Source organism: Chroicocephalus ridibundus, chromosome 15 (genome assembly GCF_963924245.1).
Source record: "Chroicocephalus ridibundus chromosome 15, bChrRid1.1, whole genome shotgun sequence".
Classification (NCBI taxonomy): Eukaryota; Metazoa; Chordata; class Aves; order Charadriiformes; family Laridae; genus Chroicocephalus; species Chroicocephalus ridibundus.
Window position 1 is genome coordinate 353,705 of NC_086298.1, and position 24,555 is coordinate 378,259.

Genomic DNA, 24,555 nt, shown 5'->3' on the forward strand with positions numbered 1-24,555 from the left:
TGTAATAACCATTACTTCTAGACCAGGTCCATCATCCAACAGGAAAAAGAAAGCATTGAAGCAGCTGCTTTAAGACTACTGCTGTACTGGTACTGAATTCACCTGCAGCTGCGCCTATTCGCTGAACATGCATCATTTAGGCCTTTAGATTTGGACTCCACCTCGCACTAGATTTCTAGATAAAAATGAAAATAGGGTGTTTTTCTGAGCATTTAATGATTAAAAAAACTAAGCAAGCAAACAATTCTGGTAGATATGAACACTCCACACAAAAAAGCTGAGGAACAAATTTAACAGAAGCCTGAAGCATGCATTCAATTTTTATATTTATTTTCCTATCACAGGAAACTACTGACTCATGTAGGCTAAAAACACATTAAAAACCCCAGCAGCTTTCATATGGGTGCCAAGAGAGAAACATGGGGTGAAACAGGTAAGGAAGGAAGAATATCTACTTCTGACCTTTGCTGGGTTGAGCACTAAACCCCCAAAAGAAAGGACAATCTGTCATTTGCGAAAAGTTACTAACTTCCCCTACTGATGGTTCTATAAATAGAACCCTGTTCAAAAAGTGCCTGTCAATGGGAAGCCAAGCAAAAGTTGCACCACAGCGAGTGCTCGTTACCTACACAACAGCTGCGAAAGCCTGACTCAGATCCAGATCACTCAAATCTACTTTAAATAAACGAAAACCGCACACCACCCACCACTCCCCTCAGTAAACTCAGTTGAAACGCTTGGGGGAAAAAAAAAATAAACAGGATTGCAGGCAAGAACAGAATCTCTGTTTTCTGATGAAAAATACATCCCACAGTGTCAACCCCCGTCAGGAATTACCCTCTGCTGATCCCACGTCCCCCCGCACACCTGAAGCGTGGGCACTGCAGCCTCCAGCCACGCCATCAGCGACACTGTCTCAGTGTCCTGCAGCTGTGGTGACAACACCCATGACACGTAGGCACAAAGACAACAAGTCTATATTCCTCATGGACAAGAAACACAGACAGACACATAGAAATCACAGTAACATCTTTATTGTAAAAATGCTTAATGTCCAAGAGTTTCTGGAGTACAACAGGACCTCCCTTTGTTTCAGGTACTTTTTTCATTTCATAATGCATAAGAATTATTTTGTTACATACAGGACAGATTTTTTTTTTTTTTTTTAACATTCTCTCAAGAGTCTTTCTGTGTTCCAGTTTAAAATGTGAGGAGTCACAGAAAAAACCCCCAACAGACAAGGCATTCAGCATTCTAATTCAGCTTCTCCTTGAAAACAACCTCTAAAAACCACGTCAGCAGCTCAGCATACACATGATTAAAGCACATTGGAACTGACGTTTCAACAGAGAAAGCACTTTAGAAAGAGCAAAAGAAATATCCTTTCTTTATAGCACAGTGCAATTTAAAATGAGCGTGCACCTGTACCAGCGAGCAATACTCACAAAGATACAACACAGCTTGTTCTCAGACATAAAACCCGACTGACAGGAATGGAATGACCCATAAAACACTGCGCGAAAATAATTACAGAACTGAGTGTCAAGGAGAAACACTTAATTTATACTAAAAATGGGAATTACTGGGAGCACATGCAAAATGAGGTAATCGGAACGGTCATTAGCTGGTGTGCATGTGCAAAAGGCTCATTACTTAGGTGCACGCAGATACACTCGATACCTGAAAACTCTGCCATTGACATTTAGATGCTTTCTTTGGCAAACATGCACCTACTTAAAAACTGTGTTTACCCTCAAAGCCATTTTTATACTTCCCCAACATTCTGTATACAGCTTCACGTCAGGAATTACAGAAAGCCACAGAAGTTATTCAAAAGATTTACGTTTAATAAAATAGCATTGGCAATTCCTCTGCAGAGGCAGATGCATGAAATAACAACATTCCAGGTGAGGCACCTTCCTCCACACCTTCCTTAACGCCTGGTTTAGGGTAAAAGTAGAGTGCTCCTCTAGCAAAGGCCGCCCGGCAGCCCAGCCAGAGTACCCTCAGGAAGGGTGGAAGGGCTTTGGCGTGTCCAGCGCCGGCGCCCGCCTGGCACGAGCTTGAGGGGTGGCATCCAAAGGCTGAACAGGAACAATCAGCTGTGGATCACGGCCACCCTGGGATCTCTTGGCCAGGGATGAGTTCACAAGCTAGAAATGTTCTGGCAATTAGCGTCCTTAATTAGCTGACACTTTACATTACAGTTAATAATATATTTAAAAGGAAGGCACCTAAATAATTATTTCATAAGTGAAAGAATGGTGGAAAACTAACTGGCCGGAAACTGTAGAAGCAGAGGCTGGTGTTTTACTGTGTACGCTGGTTATGCTGAGATTAAGTCTTTTTTTGGTTTTGGTTAAGCGTTAAATTCTACCTCTTATTACTTTCAGGCACTTTTAAAAAGAGTCCCCCTTTGAGAGCTATGGTATACATTAAACAGAAAACAGAAAAGCAAAATAAATGTTTGTTATAGCCAGGAAGAGCAGAGGCTTGTTGTGAAAAAAATTCACATCATCTATTTCTTTTTTTTTTTTTTAATTAAAAAATACAGGTCACTACGGCTGTAAAGAGCAATCAGACTAAGCTGCATATTTACTTATGTTTTCTTGGAATGGCACCAGCGAGCCTAGACACACAAACCAGACTGTTCTGCTTGGGAAAAAACACCTCAGGCAACGCATACACACAGCACCATCCCCACCTACAGCAGACCCTCTCTGCGAGCTGGCTGGAGGATGCAATTGCTGGACTGGATCTTCTAACCAGCACAGGATTAGGGGAAAGACGGATCAAACTGATTCTTCAGTTGTGCACACAATGTAAAAATAAAACCAAAAAAAACTCTCAATCCCACCAGCACAAAGAAGATACCTAACAAGGCACTGAAGAGATTTAATCTTCTTGAAAGCAAAGCTGATTTATTAGGCCATGACTGGCTCTTTTACATAATTGTATGCACAGCAAAGAAGAAATATAAAATCCGTTTGGTACCTGCAAGGTATTCATCTTCATTCACATCCAAGTCTACAAAACAGACGGAGGTAAAAGGCATAGCCTTCACAGCTACCAAACAGAACTGGTGAGCACGCATGTGTGTGTAAACACAGCTGCTGCAAGGATTTGGCATCAATCTGACACTGCGAAGCAATGTGGTTTTTTTAATAGCGCACTTCATACCGACATTTTAGTAATGTCGGTTCTTATAATGGATCTGACAGACAGACATCTGATTTCAGGGGGAAAGGCCTCCCTGCTCTTCAAGAATTTCCTAGCATTTCCGCTTTGTTTTCATCGAGTACAAAGGGAGAAGGGAAGTCTTTGTTCTTCATGTACGCCTCCAGACCCTGAGAACGTGTGAAAACAGTACCGTTAGGTGGTAAATGCATCAGACTGGTTACCCGCAGTATTTTTAAGTCTACGTAATGTCCTCAAAAGTTAAATGGTCTTGGGAAGGACAGACAACAGCAAGAGTTTCCCCAGAGCAGAGATGGAAAGCATTTCAGCCCCAAGCCTGGGGTTCATGACAAGCACCGATGAACCATAAAACAACGGATCTCAAACAAGCTTCCGGGGGAGGGGCAGGCATGGGAAGGCGCATCCTTAACGCACGTTAGAATAATCCTAGCAGAGAAATGTCAACTTAAATTGCCTTGTTTTCATTTCGTTCTTACAACCCAGTCGTAACTCATCACAATTGACTGTGATGAGTTTGCTACCTGCATGCACAAACCTAGCAAAAATGTAATGTTTTATGATCACTCTTCCCCACGGTGCCCCCACATCCTCCTGCAACTCATTCTCACCCTGTCTGTCCGACACAGGGAAGCTCCTCTTCTCACTACTGAATGGCAGCAGCTTTCCCAGGACCAATTATTTTCAGAGGGACAAACTTGAGAAACCCGTTCTAAGATGTGGTTTCTCTAAAGCCAATGCACACATCACTTCTCATTCACTCACCACGGGAGACGGACACAAATTAGCACACAACTGAATACAGTGACCCCATGGATTTTGTAATTTGAATATTTGTCACTTTTCATAGAATCATAGAACCATAGGGTTGGCAGGGACCTCTGGAGATCACCCAGTCCCACCCCCAGCCAGAGCAGGGTCACCCACAGCAGGTGGCACAGGAACGCGTCCAGGCGGGGTTGGAATGTCTCCAGAGACGGAGACTCCCCCACCTCTCTGGGCAGCCTGTGCCAGGGCTCTGCCACCCTCACAGCAAAGAAGTTCCTCCTCATGTTTAGGTGGAACTTCCCATGCTCAAGTTTGTGCCCGTTGCCCCTTCTCCTGTCCCCGGGCACCACTGAAAAGGGCCTGGCCCCATCCTCCTGACACCCCCCCTTTCAGTATTTATCAGCGTTGATAAGATCCCCCCTCAGTCGTCTTTTTTCCAGACTGAAAAGACCCAAACCCCTCAGCCTTTCTCCATCAGAGAGGTGTTCCAGTCCCCTCAGCATCTTGGTACCCTTTGCTGTCCCCTCTCCAGCAGTTCCCTGTCCCTCTTGGCCCGGGGAGCCCAGAACTGGACCCAGTGCTCCAGGTGCGGCCTCCCCTGGGCAGAGCAGAGGGGGAGGATGACCTCCCTCCACCTGCTGGCCACACTCTTCTTGATGCACCCCAGGATGCCATTGGCCTTCTTGGCCACAAGGGCCCATTGCTGGCTCATGGGCATCCCGTTGTCCCCCAGGACTCCCAGGTCTCTTTCCACAGAGCTGCTCTCCAGCAGGTCACCCCCAACCTGTCCTGGTGCAGGGGGTTATTCCTCCCCAGGTGCAGCACCCTTCACTTGCCCTTGTTGAATTATTCAGAAGATCTCAAAATATTTGTGAGTCTCAATGAAACTGTGCAGCCTTGTTGCAAATCTCATTTTACAGATGGCTAAAACTGAGAGTGAACAAACTGATGAAGAGTAAACCATAATGGAACCACAAAGAGAACTCAGAGTCCTAGTTCCCTTGATCTTACCCTTCCCAGCAAGCCCAGGCTAAAGAAATCCCCCGTCGTGTTTGGAAGGAAATCAGATGCATACCTGCACACTCTTAAAAATACCTCCATAGTTATTCTCACCTCTCCAAAGTAAGACACTAACGGAGAAATCTCACACACAGCTGGAGGGTCTTCAGTTCCTGAGAGACTAGAGAAGAGAACACAGGATTAACCTCTTGCTACGCTTAAAAAACAGGGCATCTTCTTCAAAAGATCATCAAGAACAGGATATCCAGAAGGATAAGACATTTGATATATTCACATGCACCAGACATTATTCGAACACGAAGTGTGAATATAAAACAGAATTAGCAGCTCCCAAACGTTTCTCATCAAAACAAGAACATCGCTTTTATAGAGGTGCTTTTCAAGTTAAGATGAACAGCTTGTGGGTTTATTAAACTATGAGCTGATGAAGTAATAGCCCCACGGAGTAAAAGCAGCTTCTTCATTCAGTGTGATGCAGGAAGAATCTGAATTGGTAATTGCTGTAATAGCCGATCCCTAAGCCCACCTGAGAATCTTGCTGGGCTTTATGCACTGGGGCTATATTCAGAAAAGCTGGCGAGAACTACAAATTACAATTCCTTGGGCTGGCCAGATCCAGAATGATGGAAAAGGCTGCCCCTGCCTAACAAGCTCCTATAGAAGGAGTCAACTCACGACCCCAAGGGCAGGAATGTCTGCCAGAGATAAACTCCAGAGCACTGTGTAGAGCACTCACGATCGCGGATGGAGCAGGAGCTGCAACGGACATCACTCTGCATGTTCAGAAAGGCCAGCTGAATGAAAACCATGCCAAGTCACCCTGTGATCAAACTAATGCCTGGTTTCGTAGAGCACAGTACATGCCATTACCCAGCTGGCACGGTTGGGCAGCCACAGGCAGAGAAGCTGCAGAGAAGGTCACAGAGCTCCGTACCTGAGTTTCTCTGGTATCCTGCAACCGTTTTCATCCAGAAATCTGGCCCCAGCCTTGAGAGCCCAGCGGTAATGCTGGGCCAGGAGGGCTTGCCGAGCAGTGGTAGGAGTGTCTTTGTCAGCTGTGTCTGCATTTTTTAGTGGCGAGAACTCCTCTTCTCTCAAAACTTCAAATGCCACAAAATTCCTACCGACAAAGGGGAGAAAACAGTGATAACGAAAAACAAAGCTAGCCATCAGCCCTGTTGATACAACAGCTTTCATGGGGACAGGCTCATATATATTTTAGGGAGCATCGATGTATGCAGCCTGGGACAGCCAAGCTAAGGGAAGCCCACCTCCCATCTGAAGAGCGAAGAAGTACCAGGGCTGTATGATGGAAAAACACAAGAAGCCTGGTCTCTTTGGGAACCTAACAGCAGCCTCATGACCCTCCAGAGCTGCGCACAGGTGAGAGGAAAAGCGAGAGTTCTGCAGAGATCCCCCAGAAACCTCCCCAGGCACTAGGAGACTCACGCGCAACGAGCCTCAGCTGAGAACACGGCAAGCTGGAGAGAGCAGCGATGCCTGAAGCTCGGACCCAGCGCCCAGCTGTGCGGCTCCCGTCAGAGCGCCGCAGCCCTGCTCCAAGAAACAGCCGCTCCGCTTGGGAGCCTGTAGGCAAGGATCAACCGAGGACACCAGTTCCCAGGGATGAATATGCAATATAGGAGGATTCGCAGTTCAATGTTAGGTACGGCTGTTTACCAGAAACGGGAATGCAATCAAAAATGCCACAGCAGCATCTCTGCGTTTCTGCATTTCACGTGTGAAGAGCAGCTGCCAAGCTGGTTTTGCAGTGTTATTAAAAAAGCACAAGGAATCACCGCTTGCAAATGAGCCCTCTCAAAGCTCAGAACTCAGCACTGTTTCCATCACGATGGTTTTTTGCCTTTGGTTCTTTACTGAACGTATGTCAGGAAACGGAGACCAGTTCAAACCTTGAGCTCTCTACCTTAAAGTAATCCTCTAACAAGAAAACTACTATCCCCAAACAAAGATAATTCAGTTTGCCTGCGGTCTCTTTTTGCCATTTATTTAAGCCTAAACCAGAAACTTTATTGCTGAATTCGAGACCTTGGAATATAGGTCTTATAAGAGCACTTATCCTAAATTCCTAAATTATTAAAGTCCCACATTCCCTAAACACTAAGTACCCCTGACTGCGCTAACACTACGTCACAGCGCTCCCAGCTATGTTTTAGAGCTTGGCAAGTCAACACTGACAGTTCCCCACAGCAACAGTAACTCGGCCCCACAGTGCTCAAGCAACCTGGTTTTGGAGCACAAAGGGCGTGGGCTGAGGGATTTGGGTCTCTTCAGTCTGGAAAAAAGATGGCTGAGGGGGGATCTTATCAACGCTGATAAATACTGAAAGGGGGGGTGTCAGGAGGATGGGGCCAGGCTCTTTTCAGAGGTGCCCGGGGACAGGACAAGGGGTAACGGGCACAAACTTGAGCATGGGAAGTTCCACCTCAACATGAGGAGGAACTTCTTTGCTGTGAGGGTGGCAGAGCCCTGGCACAGGCTGCCCAGAGAGGTGGGGGAGTCTCCGTCTCTGGAGACATTCCAACCCCGCCTGGACGCGTTCCTGTGCCACCTGCTCTGGGTGACCCTGCTCTGGCCGGGGGTGGGACTGGGTGATCTCCAGAGGGCCCTTCCAACCCCCGCCAGCCTGGGATTCTGTAACACCCACCGAAAACCAGAGCTGCAGTTGCCATGGAAGCCACAATCCTGAAAGACCCGATTTCTGTGAGTCTGAATTGTATTAAATGTTGGCTTTGCGCCTCATCTCTTTTTTTTTTTTTTTTTTTCCTTTTTTTTTTTTTCCCTCTTTCAGAGGGCTGGCAGAGGCCAGGCCAGCCAACACATCCTTGGTGGAACAAACAGTTCTGGAAGCATGGTCAGAGCAGCGTGGCTGCCGCCGAGCGCTCTGTGACCGCACTGGGAGCATGTTGTGCTGGAGCTTGGTGTAGATACAACAGCCTTTCTAACAACCCACAAACCACACACTCCCTTGGCAAGGTCTGTTACAACCTCGAGTCATTCAAACAAACATTGAGAAAGGGAAGAAAAAAATAAAATCATGTCTACCACTAACTTAGAGAACTGGAACACATCAAACACAAACTTCTCCAGCTTTATCCCGTTCGGTTTTAGCGGTTTTACCAGATTTCCCTCCTCGTCAATGTAGGGCACCTTCTTTATGGCTACGTGATGCCTCAGCTGCGGCTCGTATTTCCTGCAAAAGGAGAAGTAACAAGTTCATTTACTTTGTGCCCATTTAGAAAAAAGGAGTACTCTTCTGGGAAGCGGATGGTTTATTACTGCTCTGGGTCATCTCTCAACTATTGTGGGCGTTGCTCTCTCCAAATCGATCCAAGTCACATCGAGGGAACACCTCACTGAGCAGAGCAGCCCAGCCAGCCGCACCCCCTGCACCAGTGGGACGGGACAGGGTAAAGCAAGAGGAGAGGGAGGACCCAGTGTCGAGCTGAAACTGCAGGCAGAGATAAAAAAAGGTAACCCAAATTGTTATCTGACCAGGATGACAACAGAGCAGAGCAGATCCCTCTCACAAGGGTGGATCAAGCTCTTCAGGAAGGTCGTGTCCCTGCTCGCTGAATCCCCAGCATCACATCCTCGTCTCCCAACATCAAGGTGCAGAGTCCTGCCCCAGTTTCACCCTCTCCCCCAAGCTCCGTTGTTCCAAGGGATGGCCTGGGTGACGCTCCCACTGAAAATCCTCAGTGTGGGGCTGCATCGCTGCCCACGTCACTGACCACACTGCTGCCCATACGGCTGCTCACCCTTGCAGGCCCGGGAAGGTCACGCGCTGGTATAGCTCGATCGATTTAGCTACAGCAAAGCATGCAACCGCTTCATTGGGCAAGGCCTGAAGAGCATGCTGGGGCTGTCAGAAGGGGCACACCGCTGTTTCAAATTGTTTGGAGGAGAGGGGAGGTGAAGAGCAGAGCAAGAGGTACTATAACTGAAATTACAGAGTGGGAAATGGGAACGCCCCCCCTCTTGGAGGCGTTTCTGGGCTGCGCGGCTGCCCAGCGGGTCTGCTGGAACTTACTGGGCCACCATCTCCAGGAACTCAACCGTGAAGAAATGGTTGCAGATATTGCCAGTGCTGTACGTCAGCCTCCCGTCAGGGTTCCGCTGCTGTGCAGTCTCCAGGCTGATCTCACTGTACTCCACCACCTGGTAGACGCCATCCACACAGCACACCACCCCAACAGGCTCTGTGGGGTACGCCTTCTCCACCACCTGCAGCCACGGGACGGAGGACTATTACAAGGAGGAAGAAAACATCAGCACTATTCCAACTCCCGCTTACAAACGACCCTCCAGGACTGGTGCACGCTGACCCTCCAGCACCTCAGGAGCACAGGCAGTGCTGGGTGTACGGAGTAGCCTGGAGGCACGCCGTGCCCAACAACTGGGACTAAAACCCAGTACTCGACCGCTAAATTGCACAGACGCTCAGAAGACAAAGCAATTAAAAGAAACCAGCATACTGTGGGGCGTTTTTCTTATCAAGGACTGGGACCTGGCGTTAAATGAAAAATGTTTGCAGCTGTTAGCCTTCAGCTCCCTGTTTGTATGAACACTGTTATTGATTAAAGTAATATAAATCTCTCCTCAGCCACCTGCTGCTTTAGGGTGATGTCCTGGTTTGAGGCAAAACAGAACCAATTTAGTGTCCAGCCCAGCCCAAACCAGGACAGATGACAAAACCAGGCTGGTCTGGCTTTCCCCACCTTCCACAGCGGGGCATAAAGGAATGCCTACGTTAGACTTGAAGGTGCATTTATAAAACACAACCCAGTCCAATATGGCTTCTAGACAGCCCAAGTGCCTTTGCAGAACGGGCAGGGCACAAAGGGGAAGCAATTCCAGTTTGCAGTTTCCTGTGCAGTTACCGTCCCTGCTCTAATTGAAGTTTATTTTCCGCAGTACTCTAGGAAGAGGGGAGGAGGACACCCGCAGGCAGGGATTCTGAATGCAACGCAGGCAGCAAGCGGCTCCTCTAAATCCGCTTGAAGTGTGCTGCGGAACAGAGGGCCGAACACCCCGGTTCTTCTAAGCTCACCCCGGCCAGCAGCTTCCAAGTGTAATCAGACCTTAACCCTCGGTGGGAAAACAGCCCAGCTTAGCACCACCTCACCTTTGCACCGCAATCTGCCCCTTGGGAAACACAGAAGCCTATAAAGGCTGGATCTGCCATTTTCACGAGGATATTGTCCACACAGTATACGTGCACATACTGGATTCCACGCTGCTTCATGTCGTCCAAGATCTTATTATCCACCAAAGCACGGTATAAGCCACCGTTGCCATCTACAATGCAAGAGAAAAGAGAAAGCCCCGGTTAATTAGTGACTTTGCAGGTTTTTTTGCAGCTAAGAGCAAAAGCTGAAAGTCCTGAACAAACTTTCTTTAACAGGAGAGCAGGGAATGCTTTCTAGCCAAGAGTCAGTGCTTCCAGATTCTACTTCCCGCTCTGCAAAACAGTTCAGGCAAGGCTGGTCCCCTGCAGGCCCCAGCTCCCTCACCTGCAGCGTGGGACCGTGGGGACCGGCCTCACAGACAAGCGTTACAGGACTTTACGAAGCCTTATCCTCAGAAGGTGAACACTAAAGGGCAAAACATTACGCAGAGGGTTGGAAAAGCTTGTTACATTTCTTCTCTTCCAGTGCAGAGCAAAAGCATAATTAAAACTCAGCCCGGAGAAAGAGACTAAAAAAAATCTTATTCTCTGTTTGTCTTCCCCCCTGCAACTTCCCAGTGCCTTTTTAAAGGTTTGAACTGCAGCTGCACAAAAGACACCTGCACGTCTGCCCATCGCAGATCGCCCTTTCACGGTTCCTCCTTTGACACCCCTGTCAGCTCAGGAAAACCACTCTGAAGCCACAAAACCGCATCACTGCAATACGGCCCCAACCAGGCTGCCTCCACCGAGCTTCTTACGGTGTCCAGATTAAGAGAAGACGAGAACTTTACTTGGTGAGACACTGCCATTCATTTTGGCTAGAGTAAATCTTCTTGCTGCTTTTTTACCCGTTTCCAGCCTCAAATAGGAGCCCGGCTCCTGACAGCTTCACCCCTGGGAGGCAGCCCCCCAGGGACCTCGCGCACAGCCCTGCCGACGCGCATTGTTCCTAACCTGCACCACTCCTAATCCTGCCAGTACTCCCAGGCTTCCACAAAAAACAGGTGCCCTGGGCAAATCTCCAGCAAGAACTAACCAGAGATTGCTACACTATTGATCACCAGCCTGAAACACTTAATTGAACCCTCCCACGCTAATCAGAAGCATTAACACTGACCTCCATTGACTACTCCACGTGCCGAGGCTGGCTGATGGCTAGTAACAATTATCAACGTATATTCCATCACTGTACCATGTAAGAGGGAACAGCAGGGTACCTGGAGCCATAGCAATTTTCCCCTTCTCCTCCAAGATGGCCTTCCCATCAAAGGTGACGGCGGGCAGCATCCTCTGTTCAAACATGACCACGTTGGACCTATCCAGGTTGAAGTAGTTGTGTTCTACAAAGAACTCCTCTGTCGGCCCCAGCGTGAACTCACTCGTCATGATATACCTGGGAAGGAACGGGTGCTGAGCGATGAGCAAGAAAAGCACAAGCAAAAGACAAAACTACAAATGAAACGTAAAAAGGAGGAAACCCGAAAGTGTTAAATGAGAAACACTGCAGTATCCTGTGGTATGCGACCGAGCCGGAGAGCTCTCCTCCGGCGCTCATCCCACAGGAAGGCTGCACAGGGTCTTGTGCACGATTCTACCCCCGGGCTTCGCTCCAGCCACGACAGAAGAGCCTTTCCCTAAATGTGAATGACATCTGGATACACGAATGAGCTGGAAAACAAGGCAAAGGACACTACGACAGCCTCGTTCACCCTAAATTCGAGCTGATGTTAAGTTTCTTAAGCTTAAAGAAGCATTGACCAGCATGAGGTACCGAGACCGAGCTGCGAAACCCCAGCCGCTCAGTCTGCCAGCACCTCCTCTGTGCCAAGGCAAACAGCCGCATTTTCAAATGCTGCCTGCACGGTTTGTTTTTCTCTTAAGTTTCTCTGTTTCCTCCTCTTCTTCCAGCTCCATTGCTGCTCTCTCTCCCTCCAATATTTTCCTTCTTCAACCGTGGCTAAGGGCCATCTTCATCATCTACCCGGCAAGCACTTCAGCAGCTATTGGCACAGCTATAGGGGTCCTCCGTCAGCATGCCAGGGGTATCGCTCCCTTGCACAGCAGAGCCTGGACCTCGCGCTCCCCCTGATTTACACCTCTGCAGCACAGCATAGCCTGGCCTCTGGTGTACTGTAGCAGCCACCTGCCCCCTCAGCCCGGGGAGAGGAACACCGTCAGCAGATGTTGTACCCTGCGAACACCAATCCTGGCTTCCAGCAGCACCAGAGATGGTGCGTTTGCAATTCAGGCCATGCATGCATGGCTTCCGAAAGAAACACAACATGGACTCAAATCACCTTTGATCTCCAATTTGTAAAACAACGTGCTACCCTGAAGACCTCTGACACCTGCTCTTTCACTCTTCCCCAGCCTGGCTCAGACCAGACAGTGATTTCACAAAGGTATCTCTTTGTAGTCTAACGAAGACCACTTAGCCGAAAACACTCCAAGCAACCTGTCCCAGCGCCTTCCTCTCTCTCACCCACCACATCCCATCGGGAATTCATATTTTGCACCTTGCACAGAGCTAGTCTCTTTTGAAGCCTGAAGGCTTTTGAAAGCTAGGAGCGGCCAGGAGAGACAGCAGAGAGCTGTAAACAACAACAGCAGGAGGTGGCCTGAAAATGGAGCACAACAAGCATTTACTGCTGCGAGGGGAAGAGCTTTTTTTGCTGCAGCAGAAATTGCAGGCAAGGGGAGGCAGGGGGCCTTGGAAGGTGAGCTCTAGGCAATCTCTCCCTCCATGCAGAAATCTGAGGAAGCACAGCACAAACGGATGAAAACCCTTGCAAAGCATCTGAAACAGGCACCGGGAAGTGCTGTTCATAGTGTTGTCACGGACCGTTCTTGAAAAGACAGCATGGTGCAGCAGTGAGGGTAGTGGTCAGCCATTCAAGGGCAGTGCTCGGACCCTCAGGTCTGCAGACACGAACCCGTCACTTCCCACCCCTGCGCACCCTCCCCCAGCTGCTGGCATCGCACATCCTGACGACAAAAGGCTCTCCCCTGACATGTCTCCATACGGCACCCAGCAAAGTGCTTCTAGAAGACGACGTGGGCAAGACTGTGACGCAAAGAGCCCTGCACAGTAGGTCTATGGCTCCAGGTCACCTACCAGGGGACGGCACACTTGCAGTGGTGTCTCTGGCCCGCGAGCTGCTCCACTTTGCGGATTCTTTCTGCTTGGATCTGATACAAGGTCTTGCCACTGGGCAACCCCACGTCGTACATGCCCTTGGGATAGCTCACTCCCAGGCGAGTTCCTTGTCCTCCAGCCAGGAGCAGCACTGCCACCTTGTTCTGCGAGATCTGATGCAAGCCTAAATGGGAGAAAGAACCCCAAGGGAACGTAAGAACCACAAACGTAATCAACACCCCGTGCTCTTCTCCTGAGCCTTTCTGCAGAGCTCAGGCAACAGCCAGAAGCTGCCAGTGCAGTGTCTGCTGCTGGCAGCTCAGAGAGAAATACAACGCTGCACGCAATACGAAAAAATTCATTTCACCTCTTCCATGCAGCAGTTTCCTCTGTCCGAGAGTGGGGAATGTCCCTCCGGGTTTTCAAGGCTTAAAGGTCCCTTCAAGGATAAAGCCACAGCTGACCTGACCTAGGGCGAGGTACGGTCCTGTTCCAAATCAGGGTTGGACCACAGACCTCCCGAGGTCCCTTATCACCAGTGTTTCTACATTCCAAACAGGCAAAGTCTCATCATTTTCAGTAAACCGTGGGCACTTCTGGAATCTGCCTTAATCAACTATCTCTACTTGTGCTTCAGCTTCTGTTTGGCTGCAGTCAGGACTAACACAGCCAAGCCTGCAGAAGCCACAACTCCCACAATCTAATTAAAGAGAGTGTCATCTCTCCCAACAAACCAGGAGAATCCAGGACTTGGGGAAGAACCAGACCACGTAATAAACACCCAGCTCATTGTCTTTGTTCCCTGCCTTCTCTCAAGCCAGCAATACAGTAACGACTGACAACCACGAGAAAGATTTTTCCTTATGTGCTGGTTTTGGCTGGGACAGAGGTCATTTTCTTCATAGTAGCCAGTATGGGGCTGGTTTGGATTTGTGCTGGAAACAGCGTTGATAACACAGGGACGTTTTAGTTATTGCTGAGCAGTGCTGGCACAGCACCAAGGCCTTTTCTGCCTCTCACCGGCGAGGGCTGGGGGTGCCCAGAAAGCTGGGAGGGGACACGGCCGGGACAGCTGCCCCCAGCTGCCCAAAGGCTGTCCCACGCCGTGGAGCATCGTGCTCGGCATGGAAAGCTGGGGGAAGGAGAAGGAAGGGGGGGTCGTTCGGAGGGATGGCATTTGTCTTCCCAAGTCACCGTTGCGTGTGATGGAGCCCGGCTTTCCTGGAGATGGCTGAACACCTGCCTGCGATGGGGAGCAGTGAGTGAATTTCTTGTTTTGCTTTCCTCGTGCACAGCCTTTGCTTTCCCTGTTAAACTGTCTTAATCTCAACCCATGAGTTTTCTCCCTTTTACCCTTCCGGTTCTCTCCCCCATCCCGCTGGGGGCGAGTGAGCGAGCGGCTGCGTGGTGCTTAGTTAAACCTGTGCTGGTGTTAAACCAGAACACCTTAGGGAACACTTTGTGCTCCTCCAGGAACGTACCGAGCTCTGGGACTGCCCAGGTCAAAAGCCGCAGCTCTGCTGCTGCTCTCAGAGCCTTTTGCAACCCAACACAAGAAGTCAACACCCCATGGCCGAGCCTGACACTGCTTCACCCCAACCTCCGGGGAGAGGACAAACACCCAACTTTTAACCACATCTGGGACTAAAAAAATTCCTGACTTGGACTGAAAGACACAGGGACCACAGATACCAAATTAGAAGACAAGCAGGATTGTTTTCATGCTCATCTTTAAATAATTGGCTGTTTAAATAAGCAATAGAGGGAAAATACCAATTTCTGCTTTAACAACCTGACTTGATTTTAATTCTGCTCAAAAATCTAGCTTTCAGCAATAAAAACAGACATCAGCCATCCATGACATTGCAGCAACGCTATTGACCTCCCCATGCTTACAAGTTTCAGTCCCACCACAGCAGTAACACCATGTTTCTGCCTAAAAGGCCGGTAACGCCTGCCCAGGCACGCCGAAGGGAGCCGCTCAGGCAGCCCTGCCGTCGCTCCCCTGCAGAGCCTGTGAGCTCACAGGGCCACCTCTGGAGACCTGCAGTCCACCCTCCCGCTCCCAGTGGGATTAGGAGAGCTCTCTAGGGGGAAACCTGTGCTAAAGGTGGAAGTCCTGGGATTTCAAAGTTTCAGGAGGTCCTCAGATAGAGGGGGAAGCTTGTATGGCTCTAAACTTAAAAGGCACAGAGGATAGCACTGGGTGAGCTGTACGGCGATGAAAATAAAACAAGCACAATCTTACACAACAAACCCCAAGCAGTTAGCAGCTCCTTTGCACCTTTACTGAACTTCCCATTGCAAAAGACTTACGGCACAGAGCAGGGGCTCTAAGGTATGACATACGGCACTAGTACTTGCCCCGGTCCTCGGCCGTGGTTTGCCGCCACCTGCTCGGCAGGTGATTGCCAGAGCACAGCTCCGTCACGGGAAGGGCCCGAGTAAGGGGCTGCCGGAGCGTGGCTCCAGGCCTCCCGGCACCGGCTCGGGTGGTGGCTGTCCCCCACCGAGACCTGGCAAAGAGGCACAAACTGGCACAGGAGGGAAGCGCGCGGGTGAGACCTGCGCCCTGCAAACCAGCCTGGCTCGCGGCAGCCACACAGCCCTCGGGAACACAAACCTGGGGAAAACATCCTTTCCCACCAGGCCACTCTCCCCTCCCTTCTCTCTCCTCCCCACGCAGACGCAGTTTCAGCAAACCCACAGCCAGCCCAGCACCAGGCTAGCTGGGGGTGCTCAGCACCCAGCTGGCTCTTGGGTCCACATCCCTGCTAGGACCAGCCCCACCATCGCCGTGCCCTGGAGCAACAGCTGGGGGATGGAGCAGGGAGGAATGACAGGCCAGTGGCGGGGTCAGCAGCGATGACAAAATCACCAGTGGGGAGAGGAAGGGAAAGTGATCGCGGTTAGAAACGAAAGCCAAACTCTTCAGTTTGGGTCACTCTGTTGTGGCAGCCACCCCCTGTCCTGCGGCAGGGCAGGGAGAGGACAGTCACAGCTGCAGCTGAAGCAGTGAGTGCTACCACGAGTGAGGACAGGGTTGCACAGATCCTGCCCATTCCCTTCCCCTCCTTTATCCCAGGAAAAGGAATAACAACTGTCACAGTCCTGCTGAGCTCAACCAGCACGGGGAGCTGACTCACCACTCCGCAAGGAAATGCATTTCACTTGGCCAATCTACGCCTGAGCAAGCCTTGGCCTCTCACCGCAATGTCTCTCCTAAAACAAGATAAATAGCAGCGTCTGAGCAAAGAAAAGCCCTTGGCCACGACCACTGGCGAGAGTGTCCTTCCTGTCATTCCCATGGGCAAGGATGACACTGGATAAGTCACTTTCCCAGTGATTCCCAACTGTGTTTAAAACCCACAGCAGATGGACACGGTCCTGGAAACGTGGTGATGGGAAGGACTCAATGTCATCATGCCACAGCTGCCCAAGGCTGAATGAGTACCACCAGACGGCAGTGTGAGACCACCACGTGCAGCTGCGCAGGCCCAGCAAGCCCAGTGAGTGCATCCTACTGGGCAGAAGACCTAAGGTGGTGAGAGACAGATATATATACATATACATATATACACGTCACTGTTCAGCTGGCTCCAGCTTGCTCCTCAGGATGCAAGCAGATACCCGGCTGCACCACACAGCTGCACCAGTTGTGCCACACCAGTGCCCCAGGGCACCAGTGTGGAGGGCCACCAGGGCAGCAACATGGAAGGAAACATACAACCTTCCTCCAGCATCAAGACAACCGGCAGTTCCCCAGGAAAGCAAACCTGAAACTCTCTAACGATCTGAACAGCCTTGGAGTGTTGAAGGCTGAGGCACGGGGTTAGTAAAATCAACGTGCCCAGCCACATCCCCCTCAGGTCCGCTCCAGGTGGGGACACTGCGTGGATAACACTGACTGGGCAGAGCAAGGCACGGTGCAGCTGCAGCACGTTCATCGTTGACCTCCATCAACCCCCTGCCTGGTGTCACGTCCCACTCCCAGGAAAGAGGGAGGGTGAGTGACTTCAGATTCGTTAACTCTCAACCGTGCAGACTAAGGTGAGATAAACCTCAAGGTCCACATGGAAACATTTATTAGCTTACCAAAATGGTTAGTGTCGGTCTTCACAAGTCCACGATAAGTGGTCAGGTACATAACAAATGATGGCAAGTGGTGAGGTGTGCATCGCGTCACTGAACAACAGCTGTAGGACAACTTACGGCGAGCGGTATTTGAGGTCGTACTTAAGATCGTTACTTCACAACTCTAACCGTTACTTAACAATTCTAAGAGAAAAGAGAAACTGAGGGATAGAGAAAGGAAAAGACGGAGAAAAAGACAGAGATAAAGAGATCACCAGCCCTGGTTCCAGCCTCTTTCTCAGGGAATCTTCCCAGGCATAAACAACTTCTTTCTTGGAAAAATCTTCCCAGGCACAATCTTCTTTCTTGGGAAGAATCTTCCCAGGCAGTATCTTCTCCTTCATTTCTTCTTTGTTCCCTAGGGGCACTTATTTTCCCCTTTTCTGTTTGCTGAATCAGCACGGCCCACCCCCCTTGCCCAGGACAGCCTCCTCTGGGCTTTCTCCCTTCTCCCAGGTGACGTGTGGCACGACGTGGGTGGAGAGACAAGTGCCATGGTCATACGTGTTTAGCATGATCTCTGTAATCGTCATTGGCATACGCAGGGTGTGCGCTTCCATATGCCTTTCGCAGATAATGAAGCAAAGGTCACTCATCGGACACAATGGCCTTGAGAACTGAGAACTAGCGAGCTCACCACACGAGTGGCAGAACTATCCTGGCTTCACCAGACAGGTCTCCCACACTTTCAGGCGCCAGAAGCGTGAGCCTTATCGGTTCTTTGAAGGCCAGGCCTGCGTTATTTATTTCCTTGCGAGTGTTCGAGGCGTTCCACTGAAGGCTTGGAGGGGCTCCTGCCCCTCGGCAGGGAATTTGCACTCCGTCCCTTACAGCTGGACACAGCACCGCCCCACGCTCCGCAGTGCTCACCCTTACCTGAGCCTGGCCGTACCGCAGGGCTGGGGCAGCGCCGCAGCAGCACTGCGCCAGGCTGGTGGGCTCCTTCCACCAAACCCGACCCAAAAAAAAAATTAAGGAAGAGAAGGATTTATGGAGATCAAAAAAAGATCTAAAAAAAATCCCCTGCGGGACACTTCCAAACTGTTCTGTTTCAAAAAGGCAATAAAAACATTTTAAAAACCCTGCATAATCTAGAACAGAAATCGCTTGAGCTAAAGTATTTCACATTGATTTAAAACAAAGCTGTCTGAGGTCTGAACTTGGCATTTGCTGGTCTCAGCTGCCGCAGCTCGGGGAGCGCTGCTGCGGGGTGCGAGTGGACCAAGTCAGGCGCTCGCCCCACTCCATCCCTGCTGCAGCCGCGCCGGGCTGGCGCCCACGCGCACGCTCTGGTCCCAGCGCAATGGACCACATCCCACCCATCTCCAACTTGAGCTTGACGCACAGCAACAGACTGTGACCAAGGGGCATCACTCCCGTGAAGCTCTGGAGCCAACGCTGTATCGAAAAAGCCTGCGAGGTCCCACTTTGTCACGCAGCGTCGAGCACAAGCCGCTGGGATCCTTGGCTGCAACTCAAGGGGTGTCAGGGCTGGCACCGCTCCCCTAAAATGGGGCTGGCCCAGAGATGGCTCCTTTCAGGTAGCTGTAGAGGGCAATGGGGTCTCCCCTCAGCCTCCTCTTCTCCAAGCTAAACGTGCCCAGCTCCCTCAGCCTCTCCTCATATGCCCTGGTCTCCAGACCCCTCACCAGCCTGGTCGCTCTCCTCTGGACACGCTCCGGCACTTCAGTGTCCCTCTTGTACAGCGGGGCCCAGAACTGGACACAGCACTCGAGGTGGGGCCTCACCAGTGCCCAGTCCAGAGGCACCATCCCTTCTCTGCCCCTGCTGGACACAATACTCCTGATACAAGCCAGGATGCTGTTGGCCTTCTCGGCCACCTGGGCACACTGCTGGCTCATGTTAAGCTGGCTCCACCAGCACCCCAGGTCCTTTTCTGCCGGGCAGCTTTCCAGCCCCTCTGCCCCGAGCCTGTGGCGTTGCTTGGGGTTGTTGTGACCGAAATGCAGGACCCGGCACTTGGCCTTATTAAACCTCACACAGTTGGCCTTGGCCCATGGATCCAGCCTGTCCAGGGCCCTCTGGAGAGCCTTCCTACCCTCCAGCAGATCAACTCTCCCACCCGGTTTGGTGTCATCTGCGAACTTACTGAGGGTGCACTCAATCCCCTCATCCAGATCATTGATAAAGATATTAAACAAAACCAGCCCCAAAACTGAGCCCTGAGGGACACCACTGGTGACCGGCCGCCAAGAGGATTTCACCCCATTGATCACAACTCTCTGGGATGGGATCTGCCCAATGGTGACTTGGCATCTCACACCCACCTCCCTGAGGGGCCTCTCACTGCGGGGACGAAACCTCGACCTAAGCAGGATGAACCCGAGTCCAAAGCAATGCCACTGATAACATCAACGGCCTCATTCTCTTTTTCTCTTCCCAAAATCCAGCAGCCTGACGGGGGCTGTATTCGCGTGAGAGGGCTGACCACAGCACACGTGAAAAACCCAGCAAGGCAACTCTCCTTCCCATCATTTATGGCATTCCCTGTTATTTACGATGCAACCCTACAACTACCGGGGAGTTTTTCCAAGGTTCTGATCTTAGGTTCCCATGAAAACGAATATCCCCCCCAAATTTGAGTAAGTAGGTCTGCTCTGACTTACCAGCTGTAAAACTACTAATATTCACAATTAAAGTTCATAACAACTGACTCATCTTGCTGCACGTTCCTGCAGTAAATGGAAATACGTATCCCTCTCGAAAAACCACGCACCTTATTTTCTGCAGCATGAGAAATCCGAACAGCTGAACCAAACAAAAAAGGGAAGATGTGTTGGCTGTTAGATAGCCAGCAATGCTGCAGTAAGTCTTATTCTGCATAGAAAGTAAAAAAAAAAAAAAAATAGATTTTGCAGGAAGAACAGATTGATCTTGCAAGAACAGACGGAATTCTCCTGCATCAGCCCGATATCACAACAGCAGTCAGCAAGAGAATAAAGCAAAAAACCCAAAATCCTTAATTTTTCAGGGCAGTCGGCTAACCGGCACGGCTCAGCGAATGCTCTGATGAAACGGGAGCTACACTGCGGCCCACGCCCAGGAGTTAAGATTTCATTAATAAAACATTTACAGAATGTAAAAGTGTCTATGCTTGACCTACAACATCACCTCTAAGGCTGCCCACAAAAACGTGATTGCTTAATTTTTCTATTTAAGATCTGAAAGCAAATCTGACCAGGCTGAGCTGTACTGTCACAGAGACAATAATAATGCTATTTATTTTTTTTTTTTAACAATTAAAAAATACCTTGAATGTTGCCAAGACTAAGTTTTGAGTTGCCTGGTTCTTTTAACCACCATTTTTATCACAAAAAAGGGGGCAGGGGGAAGGGAGAGGCGTCATTTCGGTTGTTCAGTCTTTGCAGAGGACGCGCTGCAGGTGGGAGCCGCTGGGAACACAGACACCCCTGGGCAGAGCACGGTCGAGCTCAGCCCCGGGGAGACCCCGGCCCCGCAGCCGAGGGCTCTCCCAGCTGCCCAGCCTCGGGGACGGCCAGCAGCGCTCAGGACCGCTCCCTCTGCTCTCGTCCAGCTCGGCACCGCCAGCAGCTCGCTGGAACCGAGAGCCTTTGGAGCCTGCATCCCTCAGGAGCCCACAATCCCCACAAAGCCTGTGCCACCGCCAGCGGCTCTTCTGGGAAAAGCCATGCAGGGCCACAGGGACGCATCCGGGGATGAGGCCACATCCGCAGGGACACGCCAGCGCTGCCCGGGTTCAGCGGCACAAAGTCTCGCTCCTGATTGTCCTCCCCTGGGAAATAAAACCAAAGGCCAATTCCAATCTCCAGCATTAAAATGGATCACAAAAACAAACCAAAGGGAAACAGAAGAACCGTGTCCCCCTCTCCTGGTAGAAATTAAAAAACGCTGCCTGCAGGACTGATGTGGCTTGGGGCCAGCCGGACATCGGGGCCAGGTGACTTGTGCGTGGTGCTGGTGGTCCCAACCACGCTGGACCTTCTGGACTCCTGCAAGCACCGCTGGCAGCAAGTGAGGCCAGCCCGGCCCCGTTTGCCTTCCCTTCCCTGCTGCAGACGGCAGCACAAGGCAGATACGCTGGTTCCTTGCTGGCCTGGCACGGCGTTAGATGAAGGACCCAGTCTGGTAAAATTCTTAAATTTAACTGTGCAGCCCTGACCTAGACCCACCAGCCACTAGAATACACGGGTTCCCTTCCTCCTCACTGCAACACCCTCAAGCAAAAGGCAGGGACCACCATCCGAGCGGGCCCCCTACCAAAGCCAGCTTAGGGCTGGGCAGCGGCCACGACACCGGCAGGGCACTGACACCCTCCTCTGCTCGGCTGGAGATGTCAGCACAGCCGCTGGAAATACTGGTTTAACCGAGCACACGTGGCCTCTGGGTCACCAGAGTTTCCTCCTGCTCCCTCCATCCCCGCTCAGCCCCAGGAGCAGAGTCTGATGCGGAAGAAAAGCTCCCCTGCCGCTTCTATTTTTGTTTGGAAATGCTTACTCCCCTGCCCCACGCATCCCCCCACCTCTTTGCTGGCAGGTTTGGGTCAAGGCTGTGCAGACACTTGCCACAATTTACACACGCGTCTCTCCAACCACAGCGCGTTTTTTCTGGCTTCCCTTTTTTAATGATGATTATTTTTTAACAGCATACAAGGAAGGAGGGGAGACACATCTGAACGTTTGTAAATAAATGAAATAGAGCGTGCACTTGGAAAAAAGCACAGGATGTCAGTGTAAGACGTACGTGCTGCGGGGGGAGAACAGCCCCCCACACCCAGCCACCACCTCCCCCATCACCCCCATCTTTCACTCGCCCACGGGGTGACCAGGAAAAGCCGCCAGCATCCACCGGGCTCCAAAAACCAAGGATGTTGGGCTTTCCTGGGCTTCTTCCACACTGCCCGACCGCTCTGCTCCCAGATCCCGTCTCCCTGCCCCCTTGGATGGGGCTCCGTGCCATCCCCAGCCGTGCCAGCCGCTAACACGGCACCTGCCTTCGCACCCGTCAGCGCTCCGGGAGGGCAGCCCTGTGCCGCCGCGCAGCCCCCGGCCTCGGCAGCGATGGGACCCCCCGCGCCCCCCTCCCCGGGGCCTCATCCACGGGATTTCGCAGCCGAGAGCGGAAATCCAGCGCCTCAGCCCCGAAGTGCCGCCGCAGCCCCTGCCGCGCTCAGGGCCCGGTACAGCCGGAACCCCCGATCTCTCCCCTCCCCGCCCGCCTGGCCTCCCCCCTGCCCGGCCCCAAGCCCGCTGCCACCCCGCGGGTGCCGCCGCACAGCCCGGCCCTGCCCCGGGACCCCGCGCCGGCCACGGCTCCGCGGGGCGGTTGTGGCTGCCGCGCCGGGGCAGGGACCCGGCCCGGCCCGGCCAGCCGGGCTTCAGGCAGCCCCGGGTGGTTTTCGAGGACAAACCTCAGCGGTTTTGGCACGGCGGGCGGGCGGCGCTGGGGAGCCCGCCGGGACGGAGCCCCCCCCGCGCCCCCTCCCGCGGCCGACGAGGCGGCCCCGCGCCCCGCTCACCTTCCGCCTCCCAGCGCTCCAGCGCGGCGGGGCCGCTGCGGCGGGCGCTGCCCAGCAGGCGGGCGGGGAGAGGCTCCATCCGTCCGTCCAGGCGCTCCGGCGGGCCGCGCTGGCGGGCCCCGGCCGCCGCCGCCAGCCGGCAGTGCTCGCCCAGCTCCGGCGGCAGCGCGGCCAGCAGCGCCCCGCGCTCCGCCGGGCCCAGCTCGGCCCAGAAGCGCAGCAGGTGGCTCTGCCCGCAGCCCGCCAGCCGCGCCCGCGCCTCCTCGGGCGGCCCCATGGCCACCGGCCCCCGGCCTCCGCTCGCCGCCGGCAGGGACCGGCGGGGGCGGGGCGCGGAGGGCGGGTCGCGACATGGAGGCCGGGGCGGGCACTGCCCGAGTTCGGCTCCTCCGCCGCCCCGAGGCCCCCCCGCGGCTCGCCCGGGGACTGTCCGGAGCTTGTCTCTTGCCCTGCCCGGTGCTTGCCCGGGGCCCTTGCCCTGCCCGGCGAGGCGGGCTGCCTTCGGCCGGCGCAGCGTCTCCCCCACGGCCAAATTCGCAGCCTTCCCGCGGTGGGCTGTGCCAGCCGGTGGGAGATGTTGTTTGGCTGCTGGGCTGTACCTGACGGGGACCCCAGGGGTGCTGGGACCTTCCTGCCCGGGAAAGTCTCATGCCCCTTCTTGCGCCCGCGCTTGCAGAATGGGGAAGCTCGTGGGGTTCCTTCAGCACAGCTCGTGCCACCCCACCTCAGCCCTGACGCCTGCTGCAGGCTCAGGGCCCCCAGCCCAAGTCCAGCTGCCCAGCGGAGACGCAGCACCGGCAGCGGTGAAGTCGCTTGACGCAAAACCCTAAAGACCAAGGCTGGGCCAGGCAGGGGGTGTCAGGAGGCACGGAGTGTCTGCAGCCCCTGCAGGGGTCACAGGCTGCCAAGAGTAGGGTCGGTGCAATGCCCTACGCTCCTGCCCTCGAGCCCCCAGTATATTCAGTGCCCTGTTGCCACTGGGCAGCATGGCACTAACTCCCTGTCCCTGCCGTTGGCCAGTGTCTGTGACCCCCTGCCTGCAGTTGGAGCATGGATGGGCAAAAGGAGACAAAAAGACAGACAGACAGATGGCTGCTCAGACACAGGCCTACCTAGGGAGGTGTGTGACCGGAGTCAGGGGAGCTGGACCCCATCCGGATGTGACCATCAGGTCAGGAAGAATCCCTGATGGTTGTCAAAGCTTCTGTTTCCTATTTTATGTGACTCAACACAGCTGCTGCTTGGGCAGAGGCTTGGGGTCTTGCTCTGCTCCCCTTCACACAAACTCCTGCCCTGCCATGGTGGCATTCCCTGCCTGCCCGGTGTGCAAATGGGTGCAGGTCCTTCCACACACGTGGTGCCTGTGTAACCATCGCCCCTTGGTTGGCAGAAAAGGCTCTGTCAGATCCAAATTACAAATCCAGCCCTGCCTTTTCCTGCAGAACTTGTACAGCCCTTGCTGCTTCGCCTGGAGGGAACCCCAGCATGGAGCCATGGGATCCTGGAGCCATGGGATCGCGGCTCTCCTAGAGGAACCACAGTGAATCATGCTGCTGCTGGGGAACGCGCTCCCACCCCTCAAATCCAGCC

General features: G+C 52.6%; 1 protein-coding gene across 1 annotated transcript; it reads right to left on the minus strand.

Moving 5' to 3' along the window:
- Window positions 1-1,018: 1,018 nt before the first annotated feature.
- Window positions 1,019-23,294, minus strand: UAP1L1 (UDP-N-acetylglucosamine pyrophosphorylase 1 like 1). The gene is made up of 9 exons (XM_063352629.1): window positions 22,966-23,294; window positions 13,293-13,497; window positions 11,395-11,570; window positions 10,133-10,305; window positions 9,038-9,231; window positions 8,057-8,197; window positions 5,918-6,103; window positions 5,077-5,143; window positions 1,019-3,347 (listed from the first exon to the last, which is right to left on the minus strand). Exons 1-9 carry the CDS (start codon window positions 23,240-23,242, stop codon window positions 3,261-3,263), a joined length of 1,506 nt encoding a protein of 501 aa, XP_063208699.1. The 5' UTR covers window positions 23,243-23,294; the 3' UTR covers window positions 1,019-3,260.
- Window positions 23,295-24,555: the final 1,261 nt, after the last annotated feature.